At 39.4% G+C, this 23,379-nt stretch overlaps 1 protein-coding gene across 9 annotated transcripts in view; it reads left to right on the forward strand.

Annotated features, from left to right (window-relative positions):
• Positions 1–23,379, forward strand: part of LOC105477265 (ADP-ribosyltransferase 3 (inactive)) — a 106,753-nt gene that overhangs the window by 66,740 nt on the left and 16,634 nt on the right. For 7 of the 9 annotated variants that reach the window (XM_071093517.1, XM_011733693.3, XM_071093516.1 and 4 more), the window contains 2 exons: positions 2,837–2,914; positions 8,486–9,197. In XM_071093517.1, coding sequence (XP_070949618.1) covers positions 2,846–2,914; positions 8,486–9,197 — 781 coding nt within the window. In that variant the 5' untranslated portion in view covers positions 2,837–2,845. Of the gene's footprint in view, positions 1–1,653; positions 1,774–2,836; positions 2,915–8,485; positions 9,198–23,379 lie in introns of those variants that run through there. The other 2 variants (XM_011733692.3, XM_011733696.3) reach the window with 2 other exon arrangements.

Below are 23,379 nucleotides of genomic sequence, written 5' to 3' on the forward strand. Positions count from 1 at the left end.
AGGACTCAAGTATTTGTTCAATGAATGAATGAAAGAAATTTAGTTAAAAACTGGAACAAAACAGGAATGGAACAAAATCACATTGGGTATAAACAAGGCCAAACTTGCCGTGAATGTCATCTCGCATTTGTTCTATTCTTTTTGATGAACGTTGTCGTTTGTGTGATATATAGATGAGTCTGGCAGGTTTTGGGAGGCCAGCAACAGGAGAACTTCTCTACCTCATTTCCTGTAAGTCTACATACCTGGGACTTAAAAGCAGGTTATTGTGAGCCTAAGGCCTGAAAACATGCACACTCTCTTTTTTCTTTCTAACCAAACTCTTGCTTTTTAAAAAATGATATTTCTGGGAGTGAGTCTGTGCTGTGTATTTAATCTTGGATTGCCAAGCCAGTGAGGTGGGAAAAGGTTGGAACTTGTCTCAGTTCTAAAGAGTAGAGTTGGATTTTATAAACATGGGTGTATTTCATGATAATTGAAAATGTTTTCTTGAAGTAATATATGTGTGTACAAAAAAATACACATATCATAAGTATATAGCTTGCTGAATTTTCACAAACTGAATGTGTCAATGTAATTGGCACCCATAGCAAAAAGCAGAACCCAGCTAACATCTCAGATGCTCCTCTGTGCCCTCCCAGTTACTAGCTACTACCCAGGGTGACCTCTATTCTGACTTCGCATGCCTTGGAAGTGTTTTGCCTAATTTTGTTCTCGATATAAATTAAATCATATAGTATAAACATGCTTGTATCTCTTTTTGTACTCAAAATTTTGTGAGATTTATCCACATTGTTATATATGGTCAGAGTTTGTTCATTTTCAATGCTATATAAAATTTCACTGTATGAATATACTACAGTTTAACCATTCTACTATTGATGGACATTCTACTATTGATGGACCCCCAGTGTGGGGGTTATTATGAATAGTGCGACTATAAACATTCTATTAATGCATTGTGGTGTATGTATGCGTGAATTTCTTAGGACATTTTTGTGTTTTTTTAATCCACAGTCAGTGAACCCTAAGTGTTCCTCAGCATTGCAGTCAGTATATTTACCATGTATACGTTACGCAAATGAGAGCTTTAGTTGCAGGCATTGCCAAATCCTTCCCTCCTTAGTGTTATCACTGGACTTTGTCTATACTTGGGATTCTTAACATTTTGTATTTTGGTTAAGTATGCATGTTCATGTTTTTTATTAGATCGTGAGTGCTTTTTAGTACTTTGTTTCACTTGCTTGTGTATCCCGACTCCTGACAAGGTACCTGAAATACAGTAAGCTAGTTGAGCAAATGGTGATAGCTGTCACCATTGCCAGTGATTAACAAAGCAAGTTCCCTTAGTTATGTGAATCACTTAGCCTAGAGTAAAATCCATGCTTTAGTTTGATATCTCAGTGTCAAAGGATTAGGAATGGGAAGTCATTTCTCTCTGAGAGAAGCCTAGAACTGTGGGCTCAGAACCGAACGTGCTGTGTGGCTAAAGGGAATGGCTATGGCTTTACCAGCCTCTTGGAGATTTAAAGTGTTAACAGCAGTGATTCCAAGGCATAGTGTGGGGGCCAGATATAAATAGCGGAACACAAGTAGCGTAATGTGCCACTGCCAAGCTACTGCTGGGGGTGTTTATAAAAAGAAAAGCATTCCCGTCTCAGCTCTCACTGTCAACAACATCCCATCCTGAAGACTCGCTTACCACAACTGAGAGTGGGGAGTCAGTTTGAGGCCTAGCATCATTTAAACTTCCTCCAAAGGCACAAAAGCCAGGTAAACCTTTTGACTTATTTACACTCAGACTAAAGAAATGAACAATTTTTAGGAAAATCCTGATCCAAAGCTTGCTTAAAATATATTGCCTTGTGACAGATATCTATTATCTTATATTCAAATCTTTTTTGGAAAGAGAAGTTTAACACAAAGTAGCATGTTGGTACTATATTTTAGTATTTTTAGTAAAAACAAAACAAAACTGCTTCTGAAGAAATATGGGAAATTGAGGCCAAAATGATCTATAAAAGGGAAGACTGTCTCCCTTCCCCTGTGCTGTTCATTCTCATTTTTAGAATCCAGAATATGGTGATTGGTAGGATAAAAGCTTCATTTGAGTTACAGTATCATAAATACTGGGATGAATATTAGGCATTCAGCCAATAGTTGTATAATCTTAGAATTGCTGCCTACCCAGTTCCTTCTTATTCTTGTTCCCGCCTTTAGAAAGTTATGCAACACACTTATTTTACCCTCAGGCTTCTCTTGATTGTGAGTATTTGTGGGAAGGGGGCCATCTCTGACAATCCACTGCTTTGTACCACTATGGCCTCATCATCTCCTCCGTCCCACTCAAAAGGGCATGACTTAATGTGCAAAGAAGATAGAAGAATGGATAATGTGCATGGACATATTCCTGGAGAATTCTTAGAAACTGGGAGCTAGGGGACCTATTTGAGACTGCTGTTTTTCAGTCTGATTGTGTTATTTCCTGTGCATGCTGAGGGGAGATTTAGCGATGGGAAGAAAATTTGACTCCCAGTGACTGTGGTGGGAGAGATGACATGTCTGGAGAAGTATGGAAATGGACAGATTTAATCTTGAGCAAATCACTGAAATTCTAAGGAGTTTTTGTTTTCTCGTCTGTAGAATGAGAGCGTTAGACCACTAGATAAAGCCTAATTGCTTTTGTAGCCCGTTAGGAATTTATTGATAATCACTTCCTGACCATCATGCTATCCACTCGCATTCTAAACGAAAAAATACACAGTGTCATCCTGTTGTACTCCCCTACATCTCTTTTTTGAGTCTACTGATTTGAAATTTCTTTATTTTAATTTAGAAGAGAAAAATGAAGACAGGACATTTTGAAATAGTCACCATGCTGCTGGCAACCATGATTCTAGTGGACATTTTCCAGGTAATGTTGGGAATGGGAAGCATGTGGTCATTGGAATGGAAATTCTTGATATAACATTACCTGAGGCATCTGTGTGGCTTGAGGGTGGAAATGAAAGTAGGTAGGATAGGTAAATTAATTTATTATAAGTAACTCTTTTCATTTTAAATGTGTGACACATTAACTGTAAAAAGTTGAAAAAATTAAAATTAAGCAAAAAGAGGAAAGTAAAGATTATTCATAATCCCTCCACTCAGAGGGAATGATTCCCAACCTGTTGGTGTATACAGACTTCTTGGCTTTTTTCTATGTGTATACTGTTTTTAATTTAAAAAAATGGGTTCACACTGTACGTAGTATTTTTTCTTTGCATTTTCAGTTAATACTGTGCTGCATGTCTCACATGTCATCAGATATTCTGAAAATATGTTTTTCTCCAAATAAGATAATGCTGCATTGTTTGATTACATGTTTTTTAATTAATGACGATTTTCTCACTTTTTTTTCTGGCAGAACTTTTATGATTTTATTTACAATTGACTCTTTAAGCATCTGTAACATATTTTTATGTAAAATATAATATTTCACTTGTTTTTTTTCCCCATGTTGTTAGCTGCCACATTACTTCTGTATTTGTGTACCATTTTAGACGCCTTTTAAAAAATATCTTAAATTCTTAAACTGTTATCCTTTTTTGAATTTAATATTCTAATCCATTTTCTATAGAATTGTTGTGTATCCTGTTGCCTGTGTCACAGTATGTTTTTTATTGAAATATAATTTACATACCATAAAAATTTACCGTTTTTAGCTGTCTACTTCAGTGGTTTTAGTATGTTCATTATGTTCTGCAACCATCACCACTATCTCATTGCAAAACATTTCCATCAACCCAAAAGGAAACCCTGTACTTATTATCAGTCAGCCCCAATTTTCTCCATCCCCCATTCCCTGGCAACCACTATCTACTTTCTGTGTCTATGGTTTTGCCTATTCTGGATATTTCACCTGAATGGAATCATACAATATGTGACCTTTTGTGTCTGGCTTGTTTCACTTAGCATAATGTTCTCAGGAGTCCTATCAGTACTTCATTCTTTCTTATAGCTGAGTAATATTCTGTCTTATGGCCGTACCCCATCTTGTTTATCCATTTATCAGCTGATGGACATTTGGGTTGTTTGTACTTTATGGCTATTACGAATAGTGTTGTTGTGAACATTTATGTACAAGTTTTTGTGTGAACATGTGTTTTATTTTTCTTTTTAAAATGTTTTCTAATCATGTAATCTTGACATAGTGAGATAAGACAAACACTATTTGGTTATTTGGTAGCATTACAGAGTAAAGTTTACTTATATATAGGAAATGTGTGTGTAAAAATGAATTTGGGGGTTATGATTTATGATTCATGATAACAAAATTACCTATTGTTGTGACCATGTTTCACTTCTCTTGGGTATACACCTAGTAGTGGAATTGCTGGGTCGTATGGTAATTTTATGTTAACTGTTTTAGGAACTGCCAAACTTTTTTACACTAGCTGCACGGTATTACAATCCCACCAGCAATATATTAGGGTTCTAATATGTCTGCATCCTTGTGTTACATGTTACTTGGTTTTCATCATTTATAGTCATTGTAGAGGATATGAAGTGGTATTTCAATGTGGTTTTGATTTGGTTTTCAATATACTCTTGCAGCATAATTTAAGTGTATTTGTTTTGTAATTGTTTCGTGATTTGTTTAGCCAATTTCTCTCCTTGACCTTTAGGTCATTTCCATGTTTTTGTAAGAAATTTTTGGTAATTGAATTTCATCAGTATGACCTTTTTTCTCAGTGGTTATATCAGAGAAATATAATCAGCTTGTTCACCTAGCCTTTTGTACCTGTTTTTTAGTATCTGTTCAGTTGTCTCTGAATAGTGGTGGCATTTATGAACTTTGCCACTGCTAAAGGCACACATCATACAAAATACACAATCAGCTGTGATGTCTGGCCAGAAAGACTTGATGTCTAAAATTAGACATTTGGAGACTTGTTAGAGGCATAGGGAAAAGACAGGAACATAGATCAACTCTGACATAATGTAAGGAATGTGGGAGGTGTTTTCAGAGTCTGGTGTCTTATACGGTGTTGAAGTCTTGAAAATAAATCAGACATTGGCACCCAAGCTGCACTGTGGTACATTCTGTGCTGTGGAGGAAAGTGCATTTCTTGGCTGTGAGATAGCAGTGATTTGATCTCCTGAAGCTCAAATTCCCATGTCAGGAAACTGACCTACAAACCCAGGACTACAGGGGTCTCAATGACTTCCATGGCAGAATTCTCCGTGGCTAGTAATCAGGACAGTTTCTGAAGCTGGCACAGTTCCCTCTTTTGTAAAATGGTGTTAATGATTTTCTATTCAACCTTTTATAATGGTTGTTCTGAAGACAGAATTACACTCTTCTTCAAGTGCTACATAAATGTCCATGGTCTTCGTCATTGGAAACATTCTCATTCTTTAGAGGCAACAGAACAGTTTGGTTAAGAGGACAAGACTCTGGAATTAGATTGCCTGAGTTCAAATTCCAATTCCATGTAAGTCTCAATCTCTTAGTTTCCTTATCTTTGTTAAAAAAAAAAAAAAAAAAAAAAAAAAAAGGAGGGGGGCTAATAGTAGTACCTACCTCACAAGGTTGCCGAACACTTAGTGCCTGGCATATAGAAAGAACTCTGGCGATGTTTGTTAAGCTTAGTGATAGAGTGGCTACGGAGTGTGTCTGAGAAGGAAATATGTAGGAAAAGTTCACAAACGAATGGATGGTTTTAAATAAGAACCAGGTCGTTGTGGCTGTACAATTGTAAGTTTTGTCTTAGACATGTTACGTTTGAAGGGTCTTTGAACATTCAAGTGGAGGTGTTAAGTAGACAAATAAATTTGATATATAGGACTGGCACTTACAGGATAGATCAGATATATTTAGATCATAATTGAAACTGTAAGCATGTATATAACTGCCTGGGGAGCGTGGAGTTGAGAGTTAGAAAATATGTAGCCTTGAGAAACTCCAACATTTAGTGGCTAACTGGAATATGTTGGGTCTGCAAAAGAGTCTAAGAAGAAATGCTCCCTTAAGTGAGAGCTGTTTGGGTGGAGAAATGGGTGGGAAGCCATAATGGTGAGGGTTGAGCTATAAGTGGGAAATGAAGTGGAGATGGCAAGGATAGACATCTCTTTCAAGATGTTTGTTCATGAGGGAGAGAAGAGAGACGGGAAAGGAGATACCTAGGGCAGGATATGGAAGCAAGTTTTGTTTTGCTTTTACAAGTTAATGTATCTGTCTCTCTCTGTCTCTTTCTCTCTCTGTCTCTCTCTCTCACACACACACAGTAAGAGAGAGAGTTTTTAAGAATCATTCACATAGAATCTGTAACTTTTTTTTTGAATCTGTAACTTTAACAGCTTCTGACTAAATGTGTCTATAAAGTCTCCAACTGAGGTCCCTAAGGAGACTTATGCAACTATGCACCATACAAGTATAGAATAATGAAAGAGGCATTATCCTTTTTTTTTTTTTTTTGAGACAGAGTCTCGCTCTGTCGCCCAGGCTGGAGTACAGTGGCCGGATCTCAGCTCACTGCAAGCTCCGCCTCCCAGGTTCACGCCATTCTCCTGCCTCAGCCTCCCGAGTAGCTGGGACTACAGGCGCCCGCCACCTCGCCCGGCTAATTTTTTTGTATTTTTTAGTAGAGACAGGGTTTCACTGTGCTAGCCAGGATGGTCTCGATCTCCTGACCTCGTGATCCGCCCGTCTCGGCCTCCCAAAGTGCTGGGATTACAGGCGTGAGCCACCGCGCCCAGCCGGCATTATCCTTTTATTTGCAGAAACCCATAAATGGTATTCCTGGGGAGATTTGATCATCTTATTTTTTGATCCGTAAGCCAGAGTACAGGGTTCTAATTTAGTTCACTTGAATATTTTGCCAGGTTCTGTGCTAGGTGCATAGGATTCAAAGATAAAAACGATACAGATCCTACCCTTAAGGAACTAACAGTATAATACATATGTTCTTAACATGAAATAATACAAAATAACCACATCACACTGGAGAAAGACCTTATGAAAAAAATAATAATAACCACAGCATGTTAAAGACTTGACAAGTGCCAGGCATGGGACAAAGGGCTTTGCATATATTCATTATGTAATTTAATTCTCACAGCCATCCCGCAGTTCAGATATTATTTCCTCCACTTTATCTTCATTTTTAATTTATTTTTTATTTTTTGAGACGGAGTTTTGCTTTTCACCCAGGCTGGAGTGCAGTGGTACAATCTCCGCTCACTGCAGCCTCCTCCTTCCGGTTTCAAGCGATTCTCCTGCCTCAGCTTCCTGAGTAGCTGGGATTACAGGTGCCTGCCACTACGCTCAGCTAATTTTTGTATTTTTAGTAGAGATAGGGTTTCATCATGTTGGCCAGGCTGGTCTTGAACTCCTGACCTCATGATCTGCCCACTTGGCCTCCCAGAGTGCTAGGATTACAGACATGAGCCACCGAGTCTGGTGTTTTATCTTCATTTTTTTAAATGGAAAACTTGAGGATTAGAAATGTCAAGTAACTTTCCCATACCTAATTAGTAACAAATGGGATTTGAACTCAGATCTGCCTGGCTTCAAAGTAGTGTTGATTACATTACACCACCCTGCTTCTTATGGTATGTGAACATATGTATATGTATAATTTAGTTGTATGTGGCATTATGCCTCTTCAGTTGTATGTGACTGAAATACAATTCAAACTAGCTGAAGCAAACAGGGAATTTATTGATTCTTAGAATTGGTGAAGAACACAGTCTTCAGGTACAGTTAACTCAGTGTCTAAAGTATGTTTTCAGGGCCTTATCTCTACTTCTCAGCTCAGCAAGCCTTATTTGTTGCTTTATTTTCAGACAGAATTCTCCATGGAACAAAAAGAATAACTGTTGGAAGCCCTAGGTCAATATTATCCTTAGAGCTTATAGCTTTAAAGGAAGAAAGATTCATTTTTTTCCTCTGGGAGCTCTGATTGCTAGACTTAGATCACCTGCTTATCCAGGAAATGCAAAATCATTTCTACCCAAGCCATATGGACAAGGGAGGGGGCAACCCCAAAGGAAAAGGAGTAATGTTTGTCATTATGTGTTATAGATCATGAATAATATTTGCATATGATACTTCAAATTCCTAACAGCCTTGACGGGTCGAAGAAATCTAGCTAAGAATATTGTTCAAAGCTGGGACTGCTACCCATTTCTTTAGCTTCACATTCATTGTTCTTTGCTCTGTACCATAATGTCCAGATAAATGAGCTACAGGCACAATCTCACCCATACCTGTCACCCTGTCACCCACTGACATTTACTCTTTCACACAAATATGTCACAGCTGAGAAAAGTTATCAGTAGCAGTGGAATATACTTCCTGCATAAAAATCCTACCCAAAGTTGGTTATAAGTAAGGAGAGAATTTTGGCAAGGGATGAGAAGATGGGGGTAATAATGTGAGAGAAAATGATACTCACTAAATTTCTTATTTCAAGAGTATTACTTTCTTTTTCCTTTGAAGGTGAAGGCTGAAGTGTTAGACATGGCAGATAATGCATTTGATGATGAATACCTGAAATGTACTGACAGGATGGAAATTAAATACGTTCCCCAACTGCTAAAGGAGGAAAAAGCAAGCCACCAGCAATTAGATACTGTGTGGGAAAATGCAAAAGCCAAATGGGCAGCCCGAAAGACTCAAATCTTTCTCCCTGTGAATTTTAAGGATAACCATGGAATAGCCCTGATGGCATATATTTCCGAAGCTCAAGAGCAAACTCCCTTTTACCATCTGTTCAGTGAAGCTGTGAAGATGGCTGGGCAATCTCGAGAAGATTATATCTATGGCTTCCAGTTCAAAGCTTTCCACTTTTACCTGACAAGAGCCCTGCAGTTGCTGAGAAGACCTTGTGAGGCCAATTCCAAAAATGTGGTATATAGAACAAGCCAGGGCACTTCATTTACATTTGGAGGGCTAAACCAAGCCAGGTTTGGCCATTTTACCTTGGCATATTCAGTCAAACCTCAGGCTGCTGATGACCAGCTCACTGTGTTATCCATCTACACATGCCTTGGAGTTGACATTGAAAAATTTCTTGATAAAGAAAGTGAAAGAATTACTTTAATACCTCTGAATGAGGTTTTTCAAGTGTCGCAGGAAGGGGCTGGCAATAACCTTATCCTTCAAAGCACAAACAAGACCTGCAGCCATTATGAGTGTGCATTTCTAGGTGGTAAGTGTCTGCTCTGTCTGTGCTTGTCTGGGAGGAAAGGAGTGGGATTCTTAGGCTTAGGGAAAGGTCAGTGAAGGAGAGTGAGAGGTATTTGAAAGGTGAAATGACATTTGGCAGTTTTCTGTCTAGCTTATTTCATACTGTCTCTTTAACCATAATTAATTTTATGAAAATTATACATTTACAGTATAATTAAAAATTTTTTAAAATAGCACTATAAGGCAGGGGTTCTTAACCAAAGGCAGTTTTGCCCTGCAAGGTCATTTGGCAATGGTCAGAAGCATTTTTGGTTGTCACAATTGGGGAAAAGGAGGATTGCCACTGACATCTAATGGGCAGAGGCCAGAAACACTGATAAACAATGCATAGGACAGCCCCACACAACAAAGAATTATATGGCCCAAAATGTTGGTAGTGCTAATGTTGAGAGACCCTACTATAAGGCTTACAATAAATAAATAGTGCAGCCTGGGAGGAGACCCCCATCTCTACAAAATAAATTAATTAATTAAAAATTAGCCAGGCATGGTAGCACATGCCTGTGATCCCAGCTACATGGGAGGCTGAAGTGGGAGGATTGCTTGAGCCCAGAGGTCGAGGCTGTAGTGAGCTGTGATCACACCACTGCACTCCAGCCTTGCAACAGAGCGAGACGGTGTCTCAAAAAAGAAGAAAAAGAAAAATAGCAGTCGCCAGCCCCACCTTTCTCGATTTCCACTCCTCAGTGGCATCCAGTTTTCATTCTTTTAGCTATTTCTTCAGGTGCTTACTGTCATGTTTCCAAGTAAATAACATGCTTCAACATGTTATTTCTTAGTTTTTAAATCTTTAGATATCATGTATTGACTTCCTGCTATAGAGAATGAATATTTAACTCTCATCTATCATGTATTAGCTAAGAATTTTTTATGCGTTCAGCTGTAAGTAACAGAAAACCTGACTGAGCTTTCATTTAATAAGTCTTAGAGGCAGACTGTTCAGAGTCAGCGCAGTGGCTCATCTATGTCATCAGTCACTCACGCTCTTCCTTTCTGTTCCACCATCCTTACCACGTTTTGTTTGTTGATTCATGTTTGCACTTGTGACTGTTGCAGCTCTAGGCATCAATCCATGTCCAAGACAAAAAGAAAGGAAAGGGAATGACTGCCAAATCTACTTGTTCAATAAGGAAAGTAAAAGCTTTCCCAGAAACCCTTACTAAACTCCTAATTACAAATGATTGACTTGAACAGTTTCGTGTTCACCCATAGCTACCAGAGAAGCTTGGGAAGGCAGTAATTAGCCTTTCTCCAGCCAAGGGAATATAGTGTGTGGGGGAGACAAAGGAAAAGGGAATTAGAAATGGCTGTTAGATCAGTAAACCAAAAGTTTTGAAAGCCAACACCCTCCTTCCCAATGTACCTCCATTTCCCCCTTCCCATTCTCCCAGCACAGTAAAGACAGGACATAGCTGAATTAGAGTGGTTTTTCTGCGCTTAAATCCCTCTTTCACCCCAGGGTTATTGGATGATTTTTGTTTGTTTGTTTCCTTAGTTTTTTTATATTCAATCAGTAATTCACCCCCAAATCCTTTGACAGAAATATAAATTTCTTCTTTCCCCTGGATAATTCCCTCATCATACTGCTCTATGATATGCTCTTTAGGCCTGCTGACTGTCCTGAAATCTCTATTCATTACTATTCTGAGACATTGCTTCTTCCCTATGAGAGATCTATTTCTTGGATTTGCAACTCTTTCTTGGATTACTCCTTTGTTTGGTGTGGTGGGGATGGGGGTTCTGCAAAAGTTTCTGAGAAATGGTCCATTAAGGAAAATTTTCTAAGTCTCTGCATCTCTCAGAGATCGACCTTTAAGCTTGATTAATAGTTTATATAGATTTGCATTTCTATTTTAGAAACTGTTTTTCCTTGGAATTTTGAAGATACTCCCCCAGTGACTTGTAGGTTCTGTAGCTGTTGTTGAAAGGTATGAAGCCATTCTAATTACTAAAACTTTGATTGAGACTTTTTAAAAACAAAAATCTGGAAGGTTTTTAGGTTGTTTTCTTTATTCCTAACATTCTGAAATTTTATGGTGTTGTGCCTTAGTATGTGTGAGCAAAGGGTTAATAAACCCTTTCTCCTGTCTCCTGTGAAAATGGCCTCCTGGTGATCTTCCAGCACTCTTTCTCTGTAATCTACGAAAGGTGGAATGACAGCTGTGTGATCTTACAGTGTTGTCTGTGGTAAACATAACCCTTGATTGGTAAAGTGCATCTGAGCTGGGAGGTTTGTGAATGAACTATAAATACTTGAGGAGAAGCCATAGCTTTGGGCTTTCCTGAATGTGGTGTGACATACCCAGGTGTTCTTCTTGTTGAGTCCTGGAAGGAGAGCAGTACTCTCTCATAGCAATCCTGCATAGGTTCAAAATATATTGTATTTTATGTGTGGCATGAGGCTACTAAGCTAGAGAGGCTCCTACACACCCACCTGTGTAATCTTGTTTCCTTGAACCTGAGCTGTAATTTGGAGGCAAAAGAACAGCCCTGGACTCCGGTGAAGACTTGCGTTAAAGGAACATGTCTGATGCTGCTCTGCTGCTAGACAGTATGCTTTATTCACTGCCATGTATTTTTCTGCAAAACTGAGTAAACTGGTGAGGGGTTGGCCTTTTCAGGTCTTGAAGGTGTGATTGCCTAACTGAACCAAAAACCATCGCTGCTAGGTCCAGTGGAGTAATGCGTGCAGTAGGCCTTAAAGTGGGATAGACTTTTAGACCTTGACTAAATGTAGCCAAGGTACTATGAGATAAAAAAAAAAAAGGCTGGGTGGTAGGGAAGTGCTAATGAGACATTGATTTTTAGGTAGGGACAGATCCATTTATGATTGGATGGCAGAAGCTGTGTGGCTATTGGGGTGCCTAGGGTGAAAATTTTAAGGAAGTCCTCACTTAGGGCTGTCCCTGCACTTGTATATTACTGAGAGTGCCTCCTTAAATTTTCTCTAGGCACCTTATTTGCCTCACCCTGGTCCTGCAACTGAGTTGCACCTGAGAAGGACGATTCTAGAAGAAGCAGATGAAAGCGAAATGAGTAAATTTGTGTTGAAAGGAAAAGTGCTTATCAAAAAGATAGGGAAAAAAAGGCAAAAGACAAGATGAGAAATGCTGGCTAGGGTTTGGAGAAAAGGGAACACTAGAACACCATTGGTAGGAAGGCAGATTGGTGCAGCCATTATGGAAAACAGTATGGGGGTTTCTATTTTAAATAGAAATTAAAAATAGAACTGCTGGTCAGGCACAGTGGCTCACGCCTGTGATCCCAGCACTTTGGGAGGCCGAGGCGGGCAGATCACCTGAGGCCAGCAGTTCGAGACCAGATTGGCCAACATGGTGAAACACCATCTCTACTAAAAATACAAAAATTAGCCAGGCGTGGTGCCACATGCCTGTAATCCCAGCTACTCAGGAGGCTGAGACAGGAGAATTGTTTGAACCCAGTAAGAGGAGGTTGCAGTGAGCCGAGACTGCACAACTGTACTCCAGCCTGGGCAACAAGAACCCTCCCACCCACCCCCACAAAAAAATAGAACTACCATATGACCCAGTAATCCCTCTCTTGGGTATACACCCCAAAGAGTTGAAATCACCACCTCATAAAGATATCTTCACTCCCTTGTTCACTGCAGCATTATTCACAGTAACCAAGATATAGAAACAACCTAAATGTCCACCAACAGACAAAGGGATAAGGGAAATGTGGTATATATACAATAGGATATTATCCAGCCTTAAAAAAAGAGATTCTGCCATTTGCTACAACATGGATGGACCTGGAGGACATTATGCTAAGTGAAATAAGCCAGACACAGAAAGCTATTACATCATCTCAGTTATATGTGGAATATATATGAGATCAAAAACAAGAGAGAGAATGAAACAGTAGTTACCACAGGTGTAGGGAGAGGAACTGAAGAGATGTAGATCAAAGGATACAAAATAGCAGATTGGTAGGATGAATAGATTTAGAGATCTAATGTGTAACATGAGGACTAAAGTCAATAAAATTGTATTTTACTTAAATAAGTGGATTTTAGCTCTCGTTACACATACAAAAATATGTGAGATGATAGCTATGTTAATTTGCTTCACTATAGTAACAATTTTACTATCCATATGTATTTTGTGATATCATGTAAACCTTAAATATATACAATAAAATTCATTTTTTAAAAAAGGAAAAGTGCTCATTCTCACCAACCATACATTGGACCTGACCCGAAACCAAGCCAGCTGGGGCCAGTTTAGATGAGCTCATGGGAACGGATTGTGGGTATGCATGTCTTCTTTCCAGCTCCCCCTACGTGACAGTAGCTTGAAATTGGCCATAGTTTCGAGTTATACCATAGACCCTCCCTCCCTACACAAATCTTGTGAAACTTTACCAGCATAGCACAGCCAAAATCCCAGCTGCAGCAGCTGGGCTGACAGAAATGGTACCGCTTTTGGTGCTTTTGATGCCTTTGGCCAGATGCCATTTGTGGAACCGTTAGTTATATCAAAGCCCTGGCTGCAGTGGCTACAAGCTAAATTTAGCATAGGGGTCTGGTTGATGGGCTGCGGTGGGCCATGGAGCCCACAGACTCCATGTTTGTGAGTCGGATTATGAAAGAACCAAAGAGGTTCTATTGGATTGATTCTGAAAGCGCCAGAGTTCAGGCCCTCATGGAGAAGTGCAGGCCATTGTGGAGGTGCACAGGTACCATGTGTTTAGGGAGCTCTGACAGTCAGCCATTGTACTCGGGTGTGTTGATTTAACCCTGCGTTGGAGTCCTCTGCCGCCATCTAGAGATGGGAAGGCAGGATCAAAAACTCCCTGGAGTAACCTTTAAAGACAGGCAGTTTGAAATAGTCTGAAGAACAATGGCCAAGTGTTTTAAGAGCCCTAGCTAAGGAGGATATAGTCAGAATCTTGTTCCATTGTGACTGGATATAACTGAGACTTTGGATTAAAAAAGACAGTATTTCTAAAAGGGGTAAAAAACAATTTTACTGCATTAAGTTTAGTGTGCTAAACACAGTCCGACAATAATGATTTAAACTTGCCTGTGATTTCCAAGATAAAAATATATTGTGAGTTTTTCAAAAACTAGTTAGCTGGAAACTTTGTTCATTAGGAAGTGGAGAGAAAATCAACGTCTCTTTAGATAACAGAGTTCCTGGTGGTCATAGGCGTTAATCTTGGTATTAATCCAAGCCGATGTGAGTGAACTCTGAGAAAAGGAGTAACAGAAACCCTTCTTCTTCCTCAATAGAAAATTAGCCCAGGTTAACTGTCTTTTATGCTCTTTTTCTAGAAAATGTGATAAAGTTGAAATGTTAGCTGTATAATCAAGCTACATCCATTATCATTAAAAATTACTCCACTGGGGCTGGGTGCAGTGGTGTGTGCCTGTAGACCCAACTACTGGGGAGGCTGAGGCAAGAGGATCCCTTGACCCCAGGAATTCAAGTGCAGCCTGGGCAACATAGTGAGACACCCATCTCTTAAAAAAAAATTACTCCATTGGAAAATTATACCTCGACTGGGAGGACGGTGAATGAATTATAAATACCTCGTGGGAAGCCATGGCTTTGGGACTCCCTCCACCCTACAGTGCAAATATGTCAGGTTTATATGAAGAAAATTTATATACAGAGAAATAGTAGAGCACATATCATCCCCTGAACTCTCTCTCTCTTTTTTTTTTTTTTTACTGAACAGAGGAAGCAGAGATTATCTGGCATTTTGGTCCATGTTTCCATAGAGAGAGGCCAGCCTGTATAATACTCTACATAATTTATAGAGTAAGAGGGCCAGGGAATATTGTTCCCTGGCTGGAAAGTAGCATTGATAGAAAGGAGGAGCCTCTCGACTCCAGTGGCTTGTAGTAGTATTTTGTAGAGTTTACTGAGACCTGTTGAGCCAGCTCTCTGCTAAGCCATCAAAAAGGCGGAAAGAAGGTGAGCCTACAGGACTATCTAGATTTATTTGTTATAAATCTACCCCCAGCCCTTGTGTGTTCTTATCCCGGCCCGCGGGATAGTCGAAGCAGGCCCTGGAGGAGGGGGTGGGAATTTGGGGAACAAGAGATACGAGAAATGGAGACAAGACAGTGCTCTGATCAAGTCTCGTTTAATGGCGGTAATGCAGTGCCTTATATACACTTGGAGGGGAAGGGGTTGGGCCAAGGCGAAAATGATCTCATAGTGGAGGCGTGGCCAGATAGGTATTGGTTTCTCTGGTCTAACGTCATGTTGCACCTGCGCTGTCAGGTAGTAATTTTCGCGGGCGCGGGAAAAATGGGTGAAGAAGAAGCAGGAAGAGCGCCATCTTTTATGAGGTATTAATACAGGGAAAAAGGTAAATCTAGGGAGGAGGTAGAAGGTGGAAATGAATAGAGCTCAGGCGTTTTTAATCGTCAGTTATTATTCGCTATGGCCGGGGCGTGCAGCTCCGGACATGTTCTTTAAATGTTAAGTGTCTCCATTGGTTCTGATTGGCACCTTTCTGTAGCATTTCCTAGGAGTAGCAAAGTTTCTGTACTGTTGTCTGGAATTGTCTAGGATTGAGACATCAATAAGATCCATGTCCCTAGGCCTAATAGGAAGTGACATACCCAACACCATAAGAAATTTGTACTTCTAAACAGTGGCTGAAGTGTCCCTGAATGCTACAGCAATTCACCAGGCTGCCAAAGAATATTTTTAAATTTCACAACAGACACTGCCATACTTGATATTTGTCAGACACTGGGTGAACTACTAGCTTGAGGTGGAACTCAGTTTCAAAGTTACATGTTATATCATAGTACATTCTGTTTGATGACATCATAAATTTGCAAAGCTGGATCTTTAGCAATTGTAATGAAACCAAGTATATGTGAAAATCAATGTGGTATTTATGAATACCACAAATCAGTAAGTATTTATATCTTAACACCTTAGTAAACTTTTGAAAAATAGCACATACTTTTTTAAAGTACTATTATTGTAACAATAATTACTTGCTAATGGGATGTGTTTGCTTTTTGGACGTTCACAGCTTCTCAGACCCTGGAATCAGATTATGTACTATCTCATTTCCTGTTCCACACTGATTTTCACATATACTAGCTTTTTGTGACAATTGCTAAAGAGACCTAGCTTTGCAAATGATATGGTTTGGATCTGGGTCCCTACCCAAATCTCATGCTCAATTGTAATCTCCAGTGTTGGAGGTGGGGCCTGGAAGGAGGTGATTGGATCATGGGGGCAGTTTCTAATTATTTAGCACCATCCCCCTTGTGCTGTTCTCACGATAGAGTTCTCACAACAACTGGTTGTTTAAAATTGTGTAGCACCTTCCCCCTCTCCCTCTTCCTCTTGCTCTGGCCATGTAAAATGAGCCTGCTTCCCCTTCACCGTCCGCCATGAGTGTAAGTTTCCTGAGGCCTCCCCTGCCATGCTTCCTGTACAGCCTGCCGAATCATGAGCCAATCAAACCTCTTTTCTTTATAAATTACCCAGTCTCAGGTATTTCTTTATAGCAGTGGGAGAACAGACTAATACAGCAAACATGTGTCATCAAACAGTGTGTAACATGATATAATGTGTAACTTTAAAACTGAGTTTTACCTCAAGCTAGTAGTTCACACGGTGTCTGACAGATATCAAGCCTGGCTGTGTTTTTCTTGAAATTTAAAAATATTTTTTGGAGGCTGGGCGTGGTGGCTCACATCTGTAATCACAGCACTTTGGGAGGCCGAGGCGGGAGGATCACGGGGTCAGGAGTTCTAGATCAGCCTGGCCAATATGGTGAAACCCCGTCTCTACTAAAAATACAAAAATTAGCCAGGCATGGTGGTGGGCACCTGTAGTCCCAACTACTTGGGAGGCTGAGGCAGGAGAATGGCTTGAACCTGGGAGGCAGAGGTTGCAGTGAGCTGAGATTGCACCATTGCACTCTAGCCTGGGAGACAAGAGCAAAACTCCATCTTAAATAAATAAATAAATAAATAAATAAATAAATAAATAAAAATATTCTCTGGTAGCCCTGTGAACACCTCAGCCACTGTTTAGAAAAACCACAGATCTAATTGCAGGTCAGCCACATGTTTGTGAAAGTGGATTAGGTTTTAGGAGCCAGGTTTGACCGTTTATTGGAGGTGAGATTTCCATATGACAGTGGAGCTTTTGAGAGTTTGTCCAACCTTATGGGAATTTAGTTCAGAGAGAACGTATTACATAATAAGATACTGGTTTAGTCAATCATGACTTTTCTTTCAATAAGACAGTCTGTCTCAATCAGGACCAGTTAACAGGCTAGCAGTAGCAGCCCTGCAGAAAGAGGAAGTCCTTGTGACCTACAAATTCTGACGTAGTCTTGTTGCCAGAGATTCTAATCTGCTGTGAGTATAGTCATTGACATTTGTAATTTCTTTGGATCTGAAAAAGATGGGAACTTGTGGGAGGGCTTTATTTACTCTTGTCCAGACTGCATCTAATGTTTCTAACTGTAGACTTCTCTGCTAACATGACAGCCATGTAATTCTCCAGTATTTAACAAGTCAGGGATGTGAAGGGCTTCTGTTGGTAGGAAACTAGAGACCAGATTCAAAACCTAGTCCTGCCCTGTTCATCTCATCCTCATAATTAAGAAAAAAAAATTAATAGCTTTAGTGAGTTATAATTGGTATAATAAACTGCACATAAAGTAAAATTTAGTAAGTTTTGATATATGTATATGCCAATGAAATCATCACTACAGTCAAGACTATGAGCATTTTATATTTGTTGCTTGCAAAAGTTTCATGCTTCTTTGCAATTCCTTTCTCCTCCCTTTCCCTGTTTCCCAATCCCCCCAGGCATCTACTAATGTACTTTCTGCCACTATAGATTAGTTGGCAGTGTCTAGAGTTTCATCCAAATCTTATCATACAGTATGTTCTCTTTTTTGCCCGGCTTCTTTCACTTGGCATAATTGTTTTGAGATTCATCTGTGTTGTTGCATGTATCAATAGTTTATTCATGCTGTTGTAGAATAGTGGACATAACACAGTTTACATGTCTATTCACCTGTTGATTAGCACGTGGGTTGTTTCCAGTCTTTGGCTATTACAAATGAAACTTCTATGAACATTTATGTACAAGTCTTTGTGTGGACATATGCTTTCATTACACTTGAGTAAATGTGTAGGAATGCATTGGCTGGATTATATGATAGGTATATGTGTAACTTTGAAAGAAGCTGCCAAATGGTTTTCCAGAGTACCTGTACCATTTTACATTCTCACCAGGAGTGCATAAGAGTTCTAGCTATACCACATTCTTGCCGACACTTCATAGATGTCTTTTTAACAGTTCTAAATAGATATGTGGTGATATTTTATTGTGGTTTTAATTTGCATGTTCCTAATGAGTAATAATGTTGAGCATCTTTTCACATGCTTATTTGCCATTTGTATATATTTACTAAAACATCTGTTCAAAGATTTTTGTCCATTTTTAATGAGATTGTTTTCTTATCTTTTGAAAATTGTTTATGTATTGTAGATACGAGGTTTTTGTTTGATATGTGATTTGCAAATATATTCTCCCAATTTGTAGCTTACCTTTTTTTTTTTTTTTTTTTTTTTGAGACAGAGTCTCACTCTGTCACCCAGGCTGGAGTGCAGTGGCGCGATCTCAGCTCACTGCAACCCCTGCTTCCCGGGTTCAATCAATTCTCCTGCCTCAGTCTCCCAAGTAGCTGGGACTACAGGCATGTGCCACCATGCCCGGCTAAATTTTTTTGTATTTTTAGTAGAGACAGGGTTTCACCATGTTGGCCAGGCTGGCCTTGAACTCCTGACCTGAAGTGATCCACCTGCGTCAGCCTCCCAAAGTGCTGGGATTATAGGTGTTAGCCACTGCGCCTGGTGATTTATCTTTATCTTAGTATCATATATTGATCACTATAGCTATATAATAAACCTCAAAACCAGGTAGTGTTCATCGTATTCTTTTCTTGCAAAGTCGTTTTGGTGATTATATGTTCGTTATGCTTCCATATGAATTTTAGAATCACCTTGTCAATGTCTACAATTTGTGCTTGGATTTTGATTAAGCTTGCCTTGCATTTATAGATCAATATGAGAAGAGTTTAAAAATATATACTTTTCCAACTCATGAACACAGCATAAAATCTCCATTTATTTAGGTCTTATTTTCTGTCAGCTGTATCCGAATAGTGTTGAGGTTATCTTTTCCATCTTTTGTCAGATTTACCTTTAAGTGTTGTATGTATGAAAAGTCTTTATTTCACCTTCAGTTTTGAAAGCTATTTTCACTGGGTATAGAATTCTAGATTGATCTTTTTTTCTTTTCTTTGAGTAGTTTACAAATTTACTGCTTCCCTGTTGTTTTACTTAAATTGCTTCTGACAAAAAAATCTGCTGTGCTTCTCATTTCTGTTCCTCTTTATTTAACCCCCCTTCTCCCCACTGGCTGCTTTTAAGACTTTGTGTTTATCATACTTATTTGGACCAATTTGATTATGATGTTACTTAGTGTCTTTTTTTTCATGTATCTTGTGCTTGGAGTTCATTGAACTTTATGGATTTGTAGGTTCATAGTTTTCATCACATTAGGAAAGTTGTGAGTACTGTTTGTGCAAATATCTTTTCACCCCTCTCTTCTTCCTTTAGGGATTCTGTTTATATGTATATTAAACTGCATGAGGTTGTCTCCAGCTCAGTGAAACTCTAATGGTTTTTGTTATTAGTATTTTTCTCTCTGTTTCATTTTTAGATGTTTTCTATTATTTTGTATATTTCAGTACTTCATTGCTGCCATAACAAATTACCACAAATCTAATGGTTTAAAACAGCACATCTAAATTTATTATCTTACAATTCTGTATTTCAGAAGCCTGACATAAGTCTTGCTGAGCTGAAATTAAGGTGTTGGTAGGGCTGCATTCCTTCCTGGGGGCTTAGGCAAGAATCTGTTTTCTTTCTTTTTCCAGCTTCCAGAGGTTACCTGCATTCCTTGGTTTACGGCCTCCTTCATCCATTTTCAGTCAGAAACAGCATGTTGATGGCCAGGTGTGGCGGCTCATGCCTATAATCTCAGCACTTTGGGAGGCTGAGGCAGGAGGATCACCTGAGGTCAGGAGTTCAAGACCAGCCTTGCCAACATGGTGAAACTCTGCCTCTACAAAAATAAAAAATAAAAAAATTATCCAGGCATGGTGACATGCATCTGTGGTTCCAGCTGCCTGTGGTGGGCTGAGATGGGAGGATTGCATGAGCCCAAGAGTTTGATGTTGCAGTGAGCCATGACCGCACCACTGTGCACTCCAGCCTAAGTGACAGAGAGAGACCCTGAGACCCCGTCTCAAAAAAGAAAGAAACAGCATGTTGAGTCCTCTGCACCTTGCATCTCTCTGATCCTCTCTTCTACTTCTTGTTTTTTCCACTTTTAAGGATTTATGTTATTAGATTGAGCTCACCTGGATAATCCAAGCTAAATACCCCACCTGAAGGCCAGCTAATTAGCAACATTATTTACATCTGCAACCATAGTTCTCTTTTTGCCATGTAAAAGAACATATTCACAGGTTCTGGGGATAGGACGTAGGCCTCTTTAAGAAGGGTATTATTCTGCATACCGCAATATGTCAAGTTTGCTAATCTTTTTTCTGCAGTGTCTAGTTTGTCAGTAATTCTCTCTAGTGTGTTTTTCATCTCAGAAAATTTATCTCTAGAAATTCATTTTGGGTCTTTTTATATCTTCCACATCTCTACTTAACACCTGTTAGTAGTACTGACATTCACTATTGAATGTTCTCCCCACAAGATTCATACGTTGAAGCTCTAATCCTCACTGTGATGGTATTTGGAGGTAGGTTTGAGAAGTAATTAGGTTTAGATTAGGTCATGAGGGTGGGAGTACCTATGATGGGGCTAGTGTCCTTTTAAGAAGAGGAAAGGAGACCATGGCTTTGCTCTTTCTCTGACATATGAGGATATAGTGAGAAGGTGGCTATCTGCAAGGCAAGAAGAAAGCCTTTACCAGAAATTGAATCTGCCAATACCTTGATCTTGGATTTCCCAGCTCTGGAATTATGAGAAACAAAAATCTGTTGTTTCAGCCATCCAGTCTCTGGTATTTTGTGTGGCAACTGGAGGTAAGACAACACCTTTAATCTATTTTTTGGACACATGGAATACAGTTGTAATGACTACTTTAATTTACTTTTCTAATAATACTAACGTTTGTGTCAGCTCTGGGGTAGTTTCATTAGATTGAGTTCTCTTGTCATGATGAATTGTATTTTCCTGCTTCTTTGCTGGTATTTTTTGATTGGGTGCAAGATGTTGTGAATTTTACCTTGTTGTGTGCATGGTAATTTTATATTTCTAAAAATATTCTTGAGCTTTGTTCTGGTACATAGTTAATTTACTTTAAAACAGTTTGATTGTTTTAGGGCTGATTCTTCAGATTTTCTAGGCAGAACCAGAGTCACTTTAATCTAGGACTCATTATTTCTCACTGCTGAGGCTGTACTCTTCTCAATACTCTACTTAGTGCCTGTGGATTATAAGGTTTTCCAGCCTGGTTGATGGGAATAGACACTATTTTTGACCTTGCGGGTTCTTTCTCTGGCCTTGGGTAGTTATCTCACACATATAATCTGATCAGCACTCCACTGAATACTTGAGGGAAACCCTTTGCAGATCTCTGGAGTTCTGTTTGTGCCACTGCCTTCTCTCTGGTACTCTGTCTATAAAAATTGAATTATCTTGGTATGTTCTTTCTGGAAAAATTTTAAACTACTTAATGGTTAGTAAGTTAAATTTTTCTAGGAATTTGTCCATTGGCCTTTGTATTTCAAATTAGTAGGCATAAAGCTGTTCATAATATTCTCATGTCTTTTTACATCTGCTGAATCTGTTGTCAGGTTTCCTTTTTCATTCCTTATGTATTTGTGCCTCTCCTTTTATTTCTGAACCAATTCTCTTATCCATTTTTAACCCTGCTACTTCTTCAGAAACTCAAAATAGTTTGATTACTGCTATTGAAAATGCTAAATAGAAAATTAAATCCAGAGTTTAAATAGGGAAGAGAAATGCAATATTAACAAAATGACTCTGTGTTAAACATTAAAGAGGCCAGTACAGTGGCTCATGCCTGTAATCCCAGCACTTTAGGAGGATGAGGCAGGTGGATCACCTGAGGTCAAGAGTCCAAGACCAGCCTCGCCAACATGGTGAAAGCCTGCTTCTATTAAAAGTACAAAAATTAGCTGGGCGTGGTGGTGGGTGCCTGTAATTTCAGCTACTTAGGAGGCTGAGGCAGGAGAATTGCTTGAACCTGGGAGGCAGAGGTTGCAGTGAGCCGAGATCTCGCCACTGCACTCCAGCCTGGGTGACAGAGCGAGACTCCATCTCAAAAAGAAAAAAATATATAATAAATAAAGATACCCATTCTTTTCTATTCAGGAGGCCTTCAAAAATTTTGTGCATAAAAATCACTTGGAGTGCTTATTTAAAATGCAGATTACAAGGCAGCCCCCTCTAGAAAGTATGCAGCAATAATAGTCCTGGCTTTGGTCCTGTAATTTGCCTTTTTAATAAGCACCCAGGTGATTCTGAAGTATGTGGCTAGAAAAGTACACTTTGAGAAACATGCTCTAACTTGTGCTACAGACGAAAGACAAAGCCTTTCAAAATCCCCCTGGTGCCTGGTCTCCAGGTTGCATCTTTCAACTTACATCTGTAGCCTTCTCATCCACAATTCCCCTCACCTTCACCTTATCCTCAAATAAGCTCTCTGGATGAGGCTCGTACTCACTCATCTCCTGCTGAGACAACTGTTTTTGTTTTTTTTTTTTGAGACAGAGTTTCACTCTTGTCGCCCAGGCTGGATGGCAATGGCGCGATCTTGGCTCACTGCAACCTCTGCCTCTGGGGTTCAGGTGATTCTCTGGCCTTAGCCTCCCAAGTAGCTGGGATTATAGGCATACACCACCACACTGGACTAATTTTTGTATTTTTAGTGGAGATGGGGTTTCACCATGTTGGCCAGGATGGTCTCGATCTCCTGACCTCAGGTGATCCACCCACCTTGGTCTCCCAAAGTGCTGAGATTACAGGTGTGAGCCACCATGCCCTGAGACAATATTTTGCAATAATCTCT

The sequence above is a fragment of the Macaca nemestrina genome, chromosome 3 (assembly GCF_043159975.1).
Source record: "Macaca nemestrina isolate mMacNem1 chromosome 3, mMacNem.hap1, whole genome shotgun sequence".
Classification (NCBI taxonomy): domain Eukaryota; kingdom Metazoa; phylum Chordata; class Mammalia; order Primates; family Cercopithecidae; genus Macaca; species Macaca nemestrina.